The sequence below is a fragment of the Maniola hyperantus genome, chromosome 23 (genome assembly GCF_902806685.2).
Source record: "Maniola hyperantus chromosome 23, iAphHyp1.2, whole genome shotgun sequence".
NCBI lineage: Eukaryota > Metazoa > Arthropoda > Insecta > Lepidoptera > Nymphalidae > Maniola > Maniola hyperantus.
Genome location: NC_048558.1, coordinates 9,819,742 through 9,838,824, shown reverse-complemented (window position 1 = coordinate 9,838,824; position 19,083 = coordinate 9,819,742). Strand labels below are relative to the sequence as shown.

General features: G+C 43.7%; 1 protein-coding gene across 1 annotated transcript in view; it reads left to right on the top strand.

Moving 5' to 3' along the window:
- Window positions 1–19,083, top strand: part of Tdg (Thymine DNA glycosylase) — a 104,779-nt gene that overhangs the window by 47,928 nt on the left and 37,768 nt on the right. Inside the window, exons 2-3 of the mRNA XM_069506666.1 lie at window positions 4,813–5,092; window positions 5,891–6,231. Coding sequence (XP_069362767.1) covers window positions 4,813–5,092; window positions 5,891–6,231 — 621 coding nt within the window. The remainder of the gene's footprint in view (window positions 1–4,812; window positions 5,093–5,890; window positions 6,232–19,083) is intronic.

Below are 19,083 nucleotides of genomic sequence, written 5' to 3'. Positions count from 1 at the left end.
AAACACTTTGTGCGTTGTGCCTAAGAAGTCAGAAGAAATGGAATTTCAATGCGATAATGATAGTTTTTGGGCACACTCGCAATAAGTGGAGTGGGTGTGACTCACGTGCCGGATGTGGAGATTGGCACACATTGGGGCATGCAGCATGCGACAGTGATTGTGGCGAGTAGTCAGCGCTCTTCCGGTGGATGGCGCCTCAAGCTGACCATCACACAGATTACACATGTGGATTAGGACTTGTAATTATCATGTCAGTCCTATTACAAAATACGGAATAAATTTAGATTTGTACTTAACGTCATCATCATGATCTATTCTATCCAGAATGAGAAAGGTTTGACCATAGTCCACCACGCCGGCCAAGTGTAGATCGACAGACTTCGCACGCCTTTGAGAACATTATGGAACGAGAGTTCCATAAAGGCATGCAGGTTTCCTCACGATGTTTTCCTTCACTGTTGAATCAAGTGATAAATACTTGTTTAAAATTCGAAAAATATAGGGTGAGCCAGGGATCGAAACCCCGATCTCCCGATTAGGAGGCCGACATTTTAACTAAACAAACATGACTAACTAGACAACCGCTCGGTGGGAATCGCCCTTTGGTACAGTCGAGCCTACAGGCTACACATATACCGCTCCCGTATTGTTTGTACCAAATGACTCCTCATGCGCCATTTTAACTCTATGGGTCAACTGTCATGTCAAAAGTCGGTTCACCTTTAAAATGAGGACTAAAATCGTACTTTTCACATTGAATTTGACACCAAAAGTTTAAATAGCGCGTGAGGAGTTAAATTTTACGTTATTTACAAGTTCATGAAGTAAAAAGTTTAAGTTCATACTGTAGTGATGTGTAGGGTTGCATATGTTAGGTGTGCTTGTGTTGGGAGGTCGGGGGGTCGGGGGGTCGGGATGGGAGGCGCAATAAAGGTCACATTGGAAAGTTACCTCACCACGTCGAGCGACGCGCCCGGGAGAGGACATGCGTTGTCCTTCCACCAGCCCAACCCACACTAAACATGCGATGCGATGGGAAATTGTGACACACGAAAGAAGGAATAATTCGTCACAAGTTACAACGTAGCTCATAGAAAATAGATCAACGCATATAAAATATACCATCGGTATTATAACGGCACGGCACAATGCAAATGTTTTAGTTTCTCATGACAGTTCATCTTAATTTTTGAGTACTACTACTAGTCCGCGTGGATGTAGGTTTTAAAATCCCGGGGAAACTCTTTGATTTTCCGGGATAAAAATAGCCTTTGTCACTTTCCCAGGTCTTTAACTACGTATACATTCATAATATGGGCAGTCATGGATAGTGATTTACGCAGGAATTTGTCTCAATATTTGCTCTAAAATATCAATTTTTCAGGGGTCAAAATATGTAGATAGGTACTTAAATATAATTTTACTACATTTATTGTTAGTTTGTAAAAATAAGAAACATAAGATCGATATCTGGCTTATTTTTAAATGTATTTAAATACAAATAAATGAGGTAATAGGTGTAATACGTTTATACGGAGGAAAGCGTAATATTAATGGCAGGGTCGCGCAGGAATATTACACAAAAACGAGGATTCTAAATAAAATAAACTTTATTTCGACTTCACTTGAACACGGTTTTACATGGAAGGGCATAGACAAAAAACATACTCTTTTATCATAGGGATGTGACATAGACCACAGATAAAATTTACATTCCAATACGTAAGAAGGGCAACCTCACAGCAGAGAGGAACGTTACATCCATAGCACCTCCCCTCCAGCTGACATTCACGAGGGTCGTCTAATGGCAAGCGCTTCGGTGTGCGGCCGCGAGCGCTGCAGCCGTTTGTTCAAAGGTCGCTGCGAACCGCTCGTCGAGGTCACAGCTGCCGAGCGTGGAGGACAGGCTGTCCGCTGCCACCGTAGCTGCCTTGTCTCGCTAATTGAGTGATGGACAGACGACGACGGCCATCGGCAATTCAAAAAGCCTCACGAGAATTAGAAACTCTGCAGTATGTACTATTGCATACACTTTAAGGTGACACAGGACGCTCGACCGATATTGGCAGCGCAAGTGGGAAACATGTTTGCTTTTCACTTGACATTGTATGAGAAAGTTGAGAGGCACGATAATTTTCACTGAAATCAAGCGCGCGAAAAGGGTTTAGGAAAAGTATTTTTGAGAAAAAAACTGCTGAATTTATGTTTGCAAAGTAAAGTTATTTCAACTAATGAATAAATAAACTACGTCTAATGATAAATTGTTTTAGAATTTTCATATCCCTAATCTTATTTATTTACGCCCAAAGTTGTCATTATTTTTGTGTTAAAATAGGATTTTTTGAGCCTCGTAACTTTTAAATCAATATTTTTGTCAATGTTTTATATATCAACAAACCTAGATAATGACGAGATAAATCGATACAATTCTTAGTTTTGTGCGTACAATATCGAATATTGTTTTAATTTCCCTCCTACGTTTGTATGAGGAAAGCACTGAACTGAGTCCCCTTAAAGTTTCAACTTCATGACTTTTGTGGTTCGCTTGACCCTTGAATTTGCAATGATAAATTATACTTTTAGTTTTTTCACTTAGCATTAATTTCGCTGGTGGTAAAGTACGGTAGGCGCAGCCGAAAGTGATGAACATCGGCCTTTTGAATGACATCTCATCTTTGTAGAGTGTTGTCTCTATCACTCATACCCATATGACGCTTTGTCGGTCTCAATGACCGAGAGCGAGACAGTGCTCTACAAATCTGTTGTCTCCTTCTAAAGATCGATGTTCATGACTTTTGGCCTCGTACTGTACCAAGGCTGAGATCTGTAGAGCGCACTTTGACTTTGCTCGGACTTAAGATTGAGTTAAAACGAGACAGATTTACGTGAGAAATATAGCTCTGTCTCGTTTTACTCTTTCTTAAGTCTAAGCTAAGTCAGACTGCGCTCTATAGATCTCACCCTAAAGAATCTACATTTGCAATCTTCTGAAAATATGAAACCTACCGGGGTCAGGTAAAGGGTCGGGTTATTTTCTTGTTAGGACTCCATACCCAGAGGGCAGAGGGTAAAACGGGACCCTATTACTAAGACTCGACTAAGAGTACCGAAAATTGAGAAGAGGACAAGAAATTAAAACAAAATGTAGAAACAATGGTAACGCACCGGCACATATCGATGTCAGCGCAGACAACAGACATCTACCGTCTATCTACGGCTGTCTCGTGTCTGCGCCATACACGAGTCTCCGAGGAGCTAATTAATACGACACAGCAGCAGCCAGCGACATGTCTGTGTAATGTTGTGTTGTGTTGTGTTTCGTTGTGTTGTGTTGTGTGTGTCTAATTAACGTGTCCAACCAATAAACACTACCAGACAAACCATGGCTTTTTATTACCTATGTACCTACCTACCTGTACTATCTACCTGCGGGGTGCGGGGTGCGGGGTGATTCGCTAATTCGCCTTTGTTGTACAACTACGCCCCCCTGTTGATGTCATTCAAGTGCTAAAAGAGCCTTGTAGTAACAGTGTGACTCGATGGGAAAACATTTAAATGTGTTGCCACTTCCCAACTGGTCACACTGTGATACTTTCGGTGATGATGATAGACTAATTATTAATTAGTTTATTAAGTTCTTTACCTGCTTTCTAATATAAAAAAGGTATGGAATTGACAAAAAGGTTTGGATACAAGTACGAATAGAAATTGACCAGTACAGTACGCGGCAGAAAATAATGTCCACCGACCTTTAGAAGGAGATAGCGGATTTGTAGAGCATTGCCTCTGTCGTTGAGACCGAAAAAACGTCACATAGGTACGAGTGACAGAGACAACGCTCTACAAAGCCGAAATGTCATTGTGAAGGCCGATGTACAATATTTTCTGGCGCGTAGTGTACAAGGCTGTCCCAGCGACCTGCATCAGGGAATAGCGTCACGAAGTAGGGAACGGCACAATGTACCTTCGACCTGCCGCAGCCGTACACAAGAGGACGCCAATTAGAGACCATTACTGTACTTACTTACCTACTAGTTACTAGTTACTAGCTAGTAGCTATAGTAGCTATACCTCATTTGCTGAGAGGATTGGAACAGACACCTCTGGACATACTAGTTAGGTAGTTGAGTTGACCTATGAAAAAGTCTGTATTATCCACTAGCGATCCGCCCCGGCTTCGCACGGGTAGCTTATTACAATTTTTGTAGGGATCTGAAGGAATAATGTAGCTTTCTATGAATATTAACTAGGTACAGATGAGGGCCCCAAAACATAAGTATTTGCTATGTGTTCCTAACTAGCTTGATCCAATCGTCGACCTTTCAAGGCTCTGTTTGCACTCGAGTACTTATCGACTTCCTCGTAATTTTCTGTCGAGCTCTCTTTGTACTTTGATGCAAATCTCGTTATATTGTATGTTTGCGCTTACACCTGTGCATTAGACGATAAGTTTTGCTGCCAGTCTGCGGCCCAGGCGGGAGCGGGCGCGCCTGGGCCCGCTGGCCGCCCCGCTGCCTGCCCCGCAGGACGCACCCGCTCCCAGCTGGGCCGCAGACTCAATTTTGCTACAGTCACTGCTGTGCACGAATTTTATGCAATTGCTGATGCATAGCAAGAATTTCGATAATTAATTTCTGCAGCTGCTCCTGTAATGGACGCCTTAAATGCGCAATTTGTTCTTTCCATGCGAAATGATTCTTGAAATGCAGGTCTTGTCTCATTCTGTCTGCCAGACTTGCGAATAAAGGCAGAGATCCTCGAATGTCATACATCTGTCTCCGGCGAGCTAACGGTGTGTCGTGTGGTGCGCAGGGAGGAGGGCGACGAGAAGCCGAAGGCGGCGGAGAGCCAGGATGACGGCTACGAGACGAGCAACAGCGGCGAGGCGCGCCGCAAGCCCTCCAGCGCCGAGGCGTCGCCCGCGCCGCCGCCGCCGTCGCCGCCCGCCGACGCGCCCGAGCCCTACGCCTTCCCCGAGCCCTACCGGCACTTCGAGCCGCCGCCGCCGCAGCCGCCCCCGCCGCCGCCCACGCCGCCGCAGGCGCGCGAGCCCGAGCCCTACCAGCACTTCCCCTTCCCCAAGTACCCGCAGGTAACTACAGTTCCCAGTTCCCACACTACACCTACAGCACTACCAGAACACTAGCGCTCGAAGTGATCAAGGTCCAGACAAACGTGGCTGTTTGGTCTCCACACCACCACACATAGAACGTACGCCACATAGAGTAACAAGCGATAGAACGTACGCCACATAGAGTAACAAGCGCATAACACGACTGGATTCTTGAAGGAAGAACAAATTTCAAGTAGCAATTGTTGGTGTTAAAGCTTTGAATGTTTTTTTTTAAAGTCTCATGGGCTCCGGATCTCAGCACTAACTTGAGAAACAAAAACAACGGTTGGTCTAACAACTGCTTTTGTTGTCACAAGTTCATGCCAAAACTGATCAGAACCCCTTATTTTATTTTTTGATAGGGGAAATCGTAAGATACTCGACAGCTATATCCTGGGAAAAACTCTAGGCTATGTAGCATTTTTACCTGCTAGAGTGCCCACCCTCAGCGCATATTGGAAGACTCCCAGATCTCTTACGAACAATCATATCGACAAAAGTGATCAGAACCCCCAAGGAATCGACAAATATAAATAAATAAATAAACGTTTATTCGCTGGAATGTGGGTACAAATTGGAGACATACCGGTGACAATCTTCTGGTGTCATCATTATCTACTGTAGACGTCCACTGCTGGACGTAAGTGTCTTGTAGGGACTTCCACACGCTACGGTCTTGCACCGCCGCCATGCAGCGCCTCCTTGCGACTCGTTCGATAGCGTCGGTCCGCTTAGTGTCTTCTGGTATACAATAAAGTATTCGATCCACATCCGCAGGACCCTTACGCGTTCAAACGGGAACCCGACGCGCCCTACGACATGAGCCAGCACCACCACCCGCACCAGCACCAGCTGCACCAGCAGCACCACCCGCACCAGTACGCGCCCAAGCGCGAGGAGGACCTGTACAACGGCGTGAAGCGGGAGTGCGACGACCCCTACTCGTTCGTGGAGGAGGAGGCCATGTGCGCCATGCTGGGCCAGCAGCAGCACCACCTGCCGCCGCACCTGCAGCACCACGAGCACCAGCACCCGCACATGCAGATGCACCCGCAGCAGATGATGCTCAACCAGCCCAAGAAGAGAGGGAGGAAGAAAAAGATCAAGGACGAAAATGGGTGAGTCAATATTTACTGCGAAGTGCTAAGCAATTGTCTCAATATAAAATATAATATCTAGCCCGGCTGTACTCACATGTCTAGTGTCTAGTCGACGTTAGCCCAGTTAGACTAGTTTCCCAAATTATTTTATAGGAAATCTTTCTTTAGAAAATAAAGAAATATGCATTCATACGTGATAAAACTTCTTGTCTTCTTCCAAAAGTTGCTGTAATATGATAACAGTTCTTCAAGATGATTTATCTGTTGTTGAATTGTAAAGCGAAATTAGAAACAATTTATAAATAACGTTGTTTACAATTTGACTCTCTGGACAATACGAATCTGACTTTTAGTTCTTACATCTGAATCATAGTCAATGCTGTGCTAGGTAACTGCTGTCTGCTGTCTGCTGTCTGCTATCAAACACTCTCAGATCTTTACTTTTATCAAAATTAACTAAGTGCCTACTGGATGTTGAGATAATAATGAGCACTCACTTAGGAAATGTCCAGTAGATTTGAGTGGAATATTTGAGTGTAAATTGAGCACTGCTCTGTGATCCTTCCGTACCTACGATGACTCGAAAAGCCAGTCCGATTTACATAATATCGTAGAAAAAACTGCATAAGTTAAGGTAACCGGCTCGAGACGATGACACACCGAGGCCGGCCGTTCCACCAATCCTTCCACTTATACGTGCACTAGCTGATGCCCGCGACTTCGTACGCGTGGATTTAGGTTGATAAAAACCCCGTGGGAACGCTTTTTCCCGGGAGAAAAAGTAGCCTATGTTACTCTTCAGGTCTTTAACTACACTCATGCAAAAAATTAAAGAACAAACCAATAAACCAACAAACAAACACACTTTCGCATTTATAATAAGGTTAGGGATTATACAGATATAATGCGTAAAAACCGACCAAGTGCGAGTCAAACTCGCGTACCGATGGTTCCGTAGGTACTTCAGTCGTATTTTTTCGACATTTTGCACGATAAATCAAAAACTATTATATGTAACTACATAAAATTAAATAAAAATCTGTTTTAGAATATCCGGGTAAAGTCCTTTCATGAAACCCCAGTAAAGTTATTTTACTTTGAAAATTGAAAATACTACATAGGTATTATTCGTTCATGAACATATTTAATTTTTTTTTGTGATGTAACCACGGTTTTCAGATTTATTCTTTTACATGTACATTCTAAAACAGATTTTTATTTATTTTTACGCATAATGGTTTTTGATTTATCGTGCAAAATGTCGAAAAAATACGACTGTAGTACGGAACCCTCGGTGCGCGAGTCCGACTCGCACTTGACCGAGTTTTTTTGTATTTAATCGAAATTTTGCGTGAAATCGAAATTAGGCTTGCGTCGCGACCAACATGCTTCATACTCGACTGAACGCAATGGATTCATGCGCGGTAAAAAGTTACAAGCGTTTTCTATTGCTTTTTTATAGTAGTACGGCACCTCATCGATTCTTTAGCTCACCTATTAAACGCCTACCGAGGTATGGTAGGAAACAATAGAATCTCTAGTTTTCATATACATAAACTAGCTTGTGCCCGCGACTTCGTCTGTGTGGACTGTACAAAGAGAAACGCCCATTCTTGGCCAAAATTCATCCATCAATTTATGAATACTAAAAAACTTATTTAATGACTGAAATGTTGCTCGTAACGGTTTGTGCGTAACACTCCGGCGTAATTAAGACACTCAACTAATTTCGCTCGTAATGACAATCTTGGCAATGTTGGTATTGCAATAATTCTTACTGAGAAAACAAATAAACAAAAAGGTTTAAAAAAGTTCCTCCGAGTTGTATGTCCGAAATAGTGCTTGTTTCTTGATCTGTGATCTCAGTCCTAATGCCTTTCATTCATTTCATTGATGGATGTACAAGCCTTTGACCAATGGGCGTTTCCCTTTGACACCTCTATTTTACTCCGTCGGGGATTGAATTTTCAAAAATCCTTTCTTGACGATGTCTACGTCATAATAGCTACCTGCATGCCAAATTTCAGCCCGATCCGTCCAGTAGTTTGAGCTGTGTGTTAATAGAACAGTCAGTCAGTCTGCTTTTCCTTTTATATATACAGACTAGATGATGCCCGCGACTTCGTCCGCGTGGATTGAGGTTTTTCAAAAATCTCGTGGGAACTCTTTAATTTACCGGGATAGAAAGATAAAAGCATAAATATGTCCTTCCCTGGGATGTAAGCTAACTCTGTACGAAATTTCATCAAAATCGGTTAAACTGTTGAGCCGTGAAAAGCTAGCGTCTGCTAGACAGACAGAGAGACGCACTTTCGCATTTATAATATTAGTATGGATTTATTTCATAATGTTGGGGAAATCCGTTGTACCAGATCCTTCTTTCCACGCACATGCAAACTGTGGTACCAGCTCCCATCGGCCATCGGCGGTTTTCCCATTAGATTATAACATGGGGCCGGCAACGCATCAGCACTTCCTCTGGTGCTGCAAATGTTCTGTCACTTAACATCAAGTGACCCGCTTGCTCGTTTGTTCGCTTTTTCAATTTTTTAAGTATGAAGTAGAGGCGGCCTCACCGAATTATTATGGTAATATCTAAGTTGGCGCGTTGGACATGTCAAGTTTCCCCTAAGATAAGTATGCAGGTAATCTCACGGCAAAGCGCATTATAAATACGAAATAACAGTTTAGCAGCGTCGGCTCGTGTGGTGCGGCGTGCGGAGTGCGGCGTGCGGCGTGCGGCGTGGGCGCGCGGCCGCTGACCCCGCGCCGGAATTAGTCGACCCACATCCGCGACCACGCGGCACCCCCGACCTCCCAGCACCTCCCAGCACCTCCCAGCACCACCGACCACCGACCTGACTGATAACCAACAGACCTGCTACAATCTGCTTTCCGAGTCGGTGCGTGGTACAGTCTTGACGGAACATAAGCGCCACAAGTTTGCCTACATGGATGATATCAGTACCCTTATTATAAATGCGAAAGTGAGTTTGTTTGTTGGTATGTCCTTCAATCACGTCGCAACGGTGCAACGGATTGACGTGATTTTTGCATGGGTATAGACAGAGACCTGGAGAGTGACATAGGCTACCTTTTATCCCGGAAAATCAAAGAGTTTCCAAGGGATTTTTAAAAACATAATTCCATGCGGACGAAGTCGTGGGCATCATCGCATAAATATGCGAAACTGTGTGCCTGTCTGTCTGTTTGCTTGACAGCTGTTTGCACGGCTCATCCGTAACCGACTTCGATGGAATTTGAAACAGAGATAGCTTGCATCCCGGGGCCTTCATGGGCTACTAATTTGAAAATCAAAGGATTCCCACGAGATTTTTAAATACCTAAATCCACGCGGATGAAGTCGCAGGCATCGTCTAGTTAAAGATTTTGAATTTGAGAACTAAAAAGTAAAAAAAAAACATTTGAAAATTGCGAAAAAATTATAGTCAGTGTCACTCGGGATGATGTAAGGATTCTAACGATATCCCGTATTTGAGAAAACTATAGTCCAGCTATTTACAAGTTGCGGTGGAATAAAGAAACTCACATACATACATAAACTCACGTGAATTCTGAAAGCATACACTACTTTCGAGCAGTCGATTAAAAAATGTCATAAAACAAAACATTTATTTGTTGAGAAGTGTATACAAATGATGACAATTTGAAGGATTTAATTAACTGGGACCATTTGCAGTCTATTTGTAAAGCGTAGCCTTGACGAGTCGGCACACTACACACTACACACTACACACTACACACTACACATGCCTGTTGGCTTTCATCATGGCTGCGTGAGCTCACACGTGACTCACCACGCGGCACCCTTGACTGCCCACCATTGACGCTAACACTGAGGCCACACGACGCGTTGCGGCGCCGCACCGCACCGCGGCTGCGTTGCCGCTGCGGCAAAAGTTATGGCGTTACAACGCACCATCCCTCCCCGCCTCGTCTCTCTGCTCCCAACTCCGATGCGCGTGCGGCGCCGCATCGTATGCCATGCTACAGCGGTGTTCTTAGGGTTCCGTACCTTAAAAAGGAAAACCGACCCCTATAGACCGACTTTTGTTTTCTGTCTGTCTGTCAAGAAACCTACAGGGTACTTCCCGTTGACCTAGAATCATAAAATTTGGCAGGTAAGTAAGTCTTATTTATAGCAGACATTAGGGGAAAAATCGGAAAACCGTGAATTTGTGGTCACATCACAAAAAAAATGTGTTTTGAACAAATAATTTGTATTTTCATTTTTTGGTTCAGATACAAGTTAGCCCTTGACTGCAAATCTCACCTGGTGGTAAGTGACGATGCAGTCAAGATGGAAGCGGGCTGTCTGTCTTGGCGTGTTTTATTTAAACCCAGGCCCCGTTGGTTTCTGCATGGCATCCGGTTAACTTGCTTCCATCTTAGACTGCATCATCACTTAGCACCAGGTGAGATTGCAGTCTAGGGCTAACTGTATAAATCTTGTATCTGAATTAAAAAAACATATTATGCTTTCATCAAAGTCCCAAGTACTTTGATGTAGATTCGAAGTACATACTTATAATCTCCATCTACATATACCTGGTTCTTTTCAAGATTGACTCTTGACGCTTAGGTGATGCGGTGATGCGGTGAAGAGGTGAACACTTTAAGGTAGCTTCAAATAAGTGCAGAATTCGTATCAATGAGTTTGTTTGCAGTCGGGTATAAGAAGTAGCGACTCATTAACACGGATATCTCATACGGCAGAATGGAATAAATTCGTTGTATCTACAGTTAGATAATATCAAGTTTGGTTGCGAACCTGTTCTTGCCTCCATGTCACCGATGATAATAATATGGTTGCCAATTGCGACTAAGCCGTACTCATGTTATAAGTGCGAGAGTGTGTCTGTCTGTGTATCGTCTTTTCACGCCTCTACCACAGAACCGATCTTGTGTAATATTACAGAACTAGCTTATGCCCGCGACTTCATTTGCGTGGAGTACATCAAATCCCTTTTTTACCCCTTAGAGGTTGATATTTCAAAAATCCTTTCGTAATGGATGCCTGTCATTAATAGTTATATGCATGCCTTCCAGTATTTTGAGATGTGCGTTTGATAGATCAGTCAGTCAGCTTTTCCTATTAGCTTAGTAAGATAAGCTTACACCCTGGAGGATGCTTTTATCCCAGGAAATGACAGAGTTCCTATGGGATTTAAAAAATCCTTCCAGATGAATTCGGGAGCATCAAGTCAACTAGTTTTGTCCTCCCGACCGAATTTCGGCCACTGCGGCCAATCTCCATAGAGCTTTGCGAGGGACATGTTATAGTGGTCAAGTTGCGCAAGCACAGGTGCACACTCTATTGCCTCACTCTCATATTCCGAAGGGACGGAAATCCGACACGAGCCGAGAGACATCAAGCGTAGGACCGAGCGACGGCTTGACGTGCTCTCCGAGGCACCGCCAACTTCCTAACTCCGAGCTAGTACTAAAACCCAATACCCTAACTGTTGCTGGCCCAACCCGGGAATCGAACCCAGGACCTCGTCATCCGCAGTCAAACATGCTACAGTTTGCGACAGAAAGTAATGTACATCGAAGAAGGAGATCGCAGATTTGTAGAACATTGTCTGTCGTTGAGACCGACAAAACGTCATATAGGTATGACTGGTATGAGTGACAGAGACAACGCTCTACAAAGCCTGTAGTTCAGCAATAAAGTGTCAACCAGCAACAGCGAGTTAACGTTTTTTGTGTATCGACGGAGTCAGTTTTTTGTGGACACATTGGACAATTCATTTTATCAGTTCAGTAACTACTCGGATGCAATCGTTTACGTAATCGTTTTACTGATTTTTGGAAAACTTCACGCTATTGTAAAGACTCACGACTTTGTCCGCTTGGAGCACTGGTTTTTTGGTACCGAGCTATTGTACAATCAATTTTAACAAATGTCAAAACGCTCGCTTAGTAAGGAGCTTGTACAAAATACAATATAGATGTGACGTCATAAGCATTTGACGTAATTAGACGTATTTTGTTGGTTAAATCGGTAATCTAAAATGGTTAGCAAACTTAAAACTAACACGACGTGGATGTTATAGGAGCCCTCGTCCACGTGGATTTAGATTTTCAAAAATCCTGGAACTCTGATTTTCCGGGATAAAAAGTAGCCTATGTTACTCTCCAGGTCTTCGACTATATCCAGGTAAAAAAAAACAGGTCAATTCGTTGCACCGCTGCGGCGTGATGGAAGAACAGACCAACAAACAAACACACTTTCGTATTTATAATGTGGGTCGTGATCTTCTAAAGGTTTGTACGCACCTGAGCGCTTCAGTCCGACTGCAGAACGCGTCACCTCAGGCCGCTCGACGGTGCCTACCGCACTACAACTTCAGTACGCGGCACCTCGCGTCACTTGCGCGTCACTTTTATACCCGTTCGCGTACGAGCGCGAAGCGCCGCGCCGCGCCGCTGGGTATGTCGCACTAGCGTCACTGCACTGCGCGTCGCTTCGCTGCGCTTCAAAATATTCTCTCCAGCCGTGCCGCGCGGCAACGCGCGGTGAAGCGCTGTGCAGCGCCGCTCTAGTGCGATATGCGCCATACAAAATGATAGAAATGATATTTTGAAGCTCTGTGCCGCGACGTGAAGCTCACTGAAGCGCCGCGCCGCGCCGCTCAGGTGCGTACGAACCTTAAATGTCATGTTTGTTGGTATGTCCTACAATCACGTCACAACAAAGCAAAGAATTGACGTGATTTTTTGCATGAGTTTAAGACCTGGAGAGTGACATAGGCTACTTTTTATCCCGGAAAAACAGAGTTCCCGCGGGATTTTTAAAAACTTAAATCCACGCGTAGCTAGTCACTTATAGAGAGAGAGAGAGCCAGCGCGTGCCAGATCCGCGCCACCATATAAAGGCTGCTCACTGTCCCCAGCACTGGGAGAACGTCTGCTTGGGCGATTGTTATCTCTCGCTTCGTGTCGGCAGCGGTGTGTGGAGCAGGCGGGGACAGTGGACACACGCCACGCTGGCTGATAACGCATCACCGCTATCAGGCACGCAATCGCTGATGTTGGGCAAGGCGCCGGCGCCGCGGGCACGTAGGGGCGTCGCCTCACCACACTGATTAGCTAATATAACGAGGGCGCACAGTTACACGAAATGGTGAGGAAACCTGCATGCCTGCCAGTTCTCCATAATGTTCTCAAAGGTGTGTGTGAAGTCTACCAATCCGCACTTAGTCAGGGCGGTCTTCTCACTCTGAGAGGAGATGATCCGTCTTAGTAGTGAGCCAGCGATTGGTTGATCATAATGATGATTACACACCTTTCAGGACATTATGACGAACTATCATATATGCAGGTTTCCTCGCGATGTTTTCCTTCACCGTTCACCACCAAGATAGTATCATGTGATAAATAACAAGTTTCGTGCTAAGGGGCCGGACTCGTGGCAGTTTCCGAACTGTAACGTTCGCTAGACTGTGTACACGCCGCCACTGCGCCGGACGCCGGTCGTGCGTGGCGCGTCCGTGACGCGTCGCCACCGCATTGTACGCTTAATATAAGATTTTACGTCTCACCAAACGTTGATAGAATTCGAGTATCGAAACATATTTGTATCAGCGTAAGATAGACCTAAAGTTCTTTAATTTAAAGTCGAAAATTCAGTATCATATTCTATATTAGGGATAATAGCGGCAATAAAAATGTTTAAACAACAAACAGAGATCACAAAACAATTATTTTGAGATTATGCCTTTTCATCCGGGAAAAATAAGACAAAAAAATGACGATGTCTTCCCAACTAAAATGTACAGTACTACAAACTGAAAAGGTTGCAAACTACAAAGTTGTAAACATAAATCTGTGACGCTATAGAAAATCCAAAAAAGAGTTTCTAGAAAATCACAAAAAATTTAACGCTGCAAAATATCCGCTTGGCGGGCTGGCCGATAGATGCGTGGGTGAACTTGGGCTTTAAACCGAGGATGGTAAAGTACATTTTATTAATGTTAAAACGTTTCGGATTTGTAGCGCACTGTCTTTGTCGTTACGACCGACAAAACGTCATATATGTGATATGAGTGACAGAGACAACGCTCTACAAAGCCGAAATGTCATTCTAAAGGCCGATATACCTACTTCACTTTCGGTCGCGTACTATAACTTGCCTTTAGGACAGTGTACTTGAAATTTTGAATTGTTTATTATTATTCATCATCATCTTCCCATTGTCGGCTAACTACTGAGCGCGGTATATCATGTTGTATGAAGGTCCGGAACCCTTCGCAGGCGAGTCCGACGCGAAGTTGACCGGTTTTTAGGAGTCCGTACCTCATAAGCAAAAACGAACCTTTATAGCCGTGGTCGTCAAACTGTGGCCCCCGGGCCGCATGCGGCCCGCCGCTGGTATTTGTGCGGCCCGCGGCATACCAAATAATTTTACAAAAAATACTAATTATACCTACGATTAAGTATCGCAATCAACATTTAAAAAAAATATCGCAATCGCCTTCCAGTCATTTAAAAGACACCATGAGGATTTCACGTAGTCCCAAATACGCGAACATAGCAGAAACTGTAAAAAAATGCAACATCATAATTCGTGAATTGTAAACTTTTTTATTTATTACTTAAGTGCCTAACTACCTTAAAATAAAATGTGTTTTGCTTTGTACCTAACCAATACCTCAAATAAACATTTTTGTTTTTATCTACCTACCTACATTCACTTGCACCCGCGTTGCTAGTTTTCACATAGGTAATTACAATTCACAAGTGTATGGCCCTCAGTACTATCTCACATTGTCCTATGTGGCCCTTGACCAAAAAAGTGTGACGACCACTGCTTTATAGGATCACTTCGCTGTCCGTCTGTCGTGTCTGTCAAGAAACCTTTACCGTACTTCTCGTTGACCTATTAGCATCATAAAATTGGGCAGATGGGTATAGCCACACATAAAGGGAAAAATCCAAAAAAAAAAGTTAGATATATGTTGTAGGATGGTACGGAACCCTTCGTATGTGAGTTCGACTCGCACTTGGCTGCGGCGGGCAGGCGACAGCGGAGCAGCGCACATTGAGGCTAAAACGATAGTAAGGTGGAAACATTACAGCGTGGTTCGCACTCCACCTTGATCTGATTATTTCGCTCCGAGTTTTGGCTTCTTGGCTGGCGATAGCGCGCTTCGGTTCCGGTCCCGAAATACTTGCGACGTACGCGCCGCCACCGACCGACCGCTGCGCGTGCGCCGCCGCCGCCGCCGCGTCGCCGCGCCGCGTGGCTCTGTGCTTCTCCTGTTTAAAAAAATACATAATGCAGGCTACATACAAACAAGAAGGTATATCGTTCAGTCGGCAGGCTACAAATATCTATTGATGTACGTCCACTGCTAAACATAGGTCTCTAGTAGGGACTTTCACACGCCGCCATCTTGCGCCGCTGCAATCCAGCGTCTCCAGCACACTCTTGTGATGTCGTCTGTCCACCTAGTCCACTAGTAAAAATATACAACAATTTGCCACACAAAGTTCGTAACGCAGACAACGAAAATGAATTTAACAAAATTTAAAAAAAAATTTCATTAGAAAAGTGCTAGTATGCCAAAAATGATTTTCTAAACGACGCAAATAAAAATAAATAAAAATATGGGTCTCCCTACTAAGCTCTACCGAGTAGAGTGGTTCTGACCGAATTGCGACACCCAAACTAAAGGTACCCGTAATCCTACCTTGTACATAGTTTGTGGAATTACAATACATTGAAATTGAACGTCTATCGGTTTTTCGAACTATGGGCCCCTCGCCCTGCCCATTGCTACCTCAGCTTCGCAATCCGTGGAGCTACGTGGGCAACGTGGGCAACGTGGGTTACGGATCTCATTACTTATTGGAAACGTAAAGATAATCAAGCATAGCTCTCTCCATCGCCCGCTGAGTGACTCTGAGCTTTCTTATGAGGCCCATAGTTAGCGCACATGTCTCTGATCCATATGTCATCACTGGCAACACGCACTGTTCGAAAACTTTGGTCTTCAATCATTGAGGAATTTAGGACGAGAAGACAATCTCGAAGCTTCCAGAACATAGTAAATCATCTAAATATTATATATATATTTTTTTGTTTTTTTTTTGTTTTAAAAAAAGAACATTAGCCATGTTAAATGACTAATATTCCCCTTTTTCCTCTCCAACTAAGCGTCAGGCTTGTGCTAGGAGTAGGTACGACAATAGTGCAACGGGCGGGGTTTGAACCGTCGACCTTTCGGTTTTCAGTCCACTCCTTTACCAGTTGAGCTATTGAGGCTCTGTATATGTATGAAAGAAAAAGCTGACTCATTGACTGACTAACTGACGGACTGATTTATCAACGCACAGCACAAACTAAGTACTGGACGAATCGGGTTGGGCATGCAGATAGCTATTATGACGTAAGAAAGGATTTTTGAAAATTCAACACCTGAGGGGGTGAAATAGGGGCTTGAAATTTGTGGACTGCTCGCGGACGAAGTCGCGGGCATAATAAAATCCATATTAATAAACGTAGTAAATTAATAATAATATTGTATACGCGTGTTTAGGCGCCGAGCGATTATTTACTGTCATGGACGGACGGACACATCGCGTTATGTAAATTCGCCAATTAATCGTTTTCACGCACTTTTGATACACTAAACTGCACCTACATTAACCTGATAAGTGTAGTATTATTTATTAGTACTAGGCACAGTACGCGACAGGTCGAGATGGCAATCGGAGTGGGACTGCCCCGCACACCTGCACTAACCCAGTGTGGGTGACGTGTTGGTGTGCGGGGCGTCCTCCCGCCAATACTCGATTGCCATCTCAACCTGTCACGGACTATACTTAGTGTATTATAGTAGTATAGTATAGGAGTGATCACTCGTCAAGATAAAAAAATTGCAGATAAAGATTGAAAAAGATAAAAAGATGTGCATAAATCGTCCAGTTATTATATTATGTATTTTTGTTATAAGTACTTATAGATTAATTAACCTTCACCTCAATTGTAGATATTATTATATCAGAGTGAAAAGTAGAGTAGATCTGTTGCGAGTAAAAGTGTAAACGCGCTAAAAGACAACGTAACGCTGGCCATACACGCTCAAGTTTATTGGTCAAGTTAGCAGCGGACTTGAAGCGGCGCGGCGCGGGCGTTCTGACTTGACGGTGTATGGCTATATCAGTGTGCAATGTCCATGACGTCATGCACACTTGACTACAGTGAGGGAACTCTCGGTTTGATCCTGGATCGACGATATTTCAAATGTTAAACAAATAAGCTTAAAATATAAATAGGCATAATAGGCATGTGGAAGGAATAAAGTGGAGAGGACGACCAAAGAAAAGGTGGATGGATTGCATGAAAAAGGATATGCGTGAAAAATAGGTGGATAATACGTGGACGGATGACAGAAGTGAGTGGAAGTAGAAAACGTGTTGTGCCGATAAGTTAAGGAAGTAGAAGAATGCTATGGTGAAATGAAATCAAAGAAAAATAAGGCTACTTTAGGGCTACCTGCGTCAAATTGACTAACATTGGACGCCTGCCAGTGACGTCGACGCGTTGACGTTTTGTTAGAAGTCCTCTAACTGTCGTGAACTTTGACTTACCGGTTGTATGGCTATCAGGTCCGCTGCAAAGTTGACAGTAAACTTGATCGTGTATGGCCAGCGTTACCCGAGAGTGAATTGCGTTTCATACCCGTAAGGTCAGGCCTGCAACCGGATGGGTGACCTAACTGTACTCCGCTCAATTAGGACATTACTTTCTCCCCGCAGCGAGCCACTGCGGGGGAACCTTCAGCTCTCGTCACTATCATAACCCAATTTCAATGATTATTGTTTCGTGCTATTAAATAGGTACAATGTTAAAGTAAATCTGTTTGTTTGTTACTTATTACACGACTGCCCAAAAAAGGAGGGTAATGTATTCAGAGTTTATGTGCCCCCACTAGGTGATGCCCGCGACGTCGTCCGCGTAAATTTCGGCTATTACAAATCCCGTGGGAGCTCTAAGATTTTCCGGGATAAAAAGTAGCCTGTCTTCTTCCTAGGGATGGAAGCTATCTCTGAACCAGATTTCGTCCAAATCGGTTGAACAGATGGGCCGTGAAAAGCTAGCAGACAGACAGACATACGTCTTTCGCATTTATAATATTAGTAATGGATATGTTTAACGTGAGTTTCTTCATACCATCTAGATTCTAGCCTTATGAACTTGTAAATGCCTGATCAGGTTAGGATGGCGGGTATCGTCAGACTCCTTGCACCATCCCGAGTGACACTTGCTATGATCCCGAATTGAATATGATTTGCAAGTTGACGGAATAAAAAATTTACACATTTTTTGGAAAGTCGTGTAATAGGTAATTTGGGTCTTTACCATAAGAGTTGAATCTTTGCCATTATATGCATTAGATAGAGTCCGCCACAATATTATATACGAGTATATCTCTTGAAAAAAGTTTATATGCTACACTACATCACTACATATGCAGAAAAAAAACCTACTAAACGCCGCTAAAGCACCAAACCTTTATCGTCAAGAATATATACAGTTGATGAAGTTTTCGTAATCCACCGGAGCGACCAGGGTCATCTTTGCAAAAAAAAAAAATCGGTCAAGTGCGAGTCGGACTCGCACACGAAGGGTTGCGCACTATGGTACACCAAATCTGAAAACAGTATAATAAAAATTTATCGCTCCCACAGTTGTACAAAACTACAAAACTACAAGTTAATAACGAACAGCGTCATCTATGATGTGATTTAGTAAACATAGTATTTGGTCATTCGAACACTAATAGTAATGTAAAGTTTGTAAGTTTGTTTGTAGTTGAGGTACGGAACCCTAACATG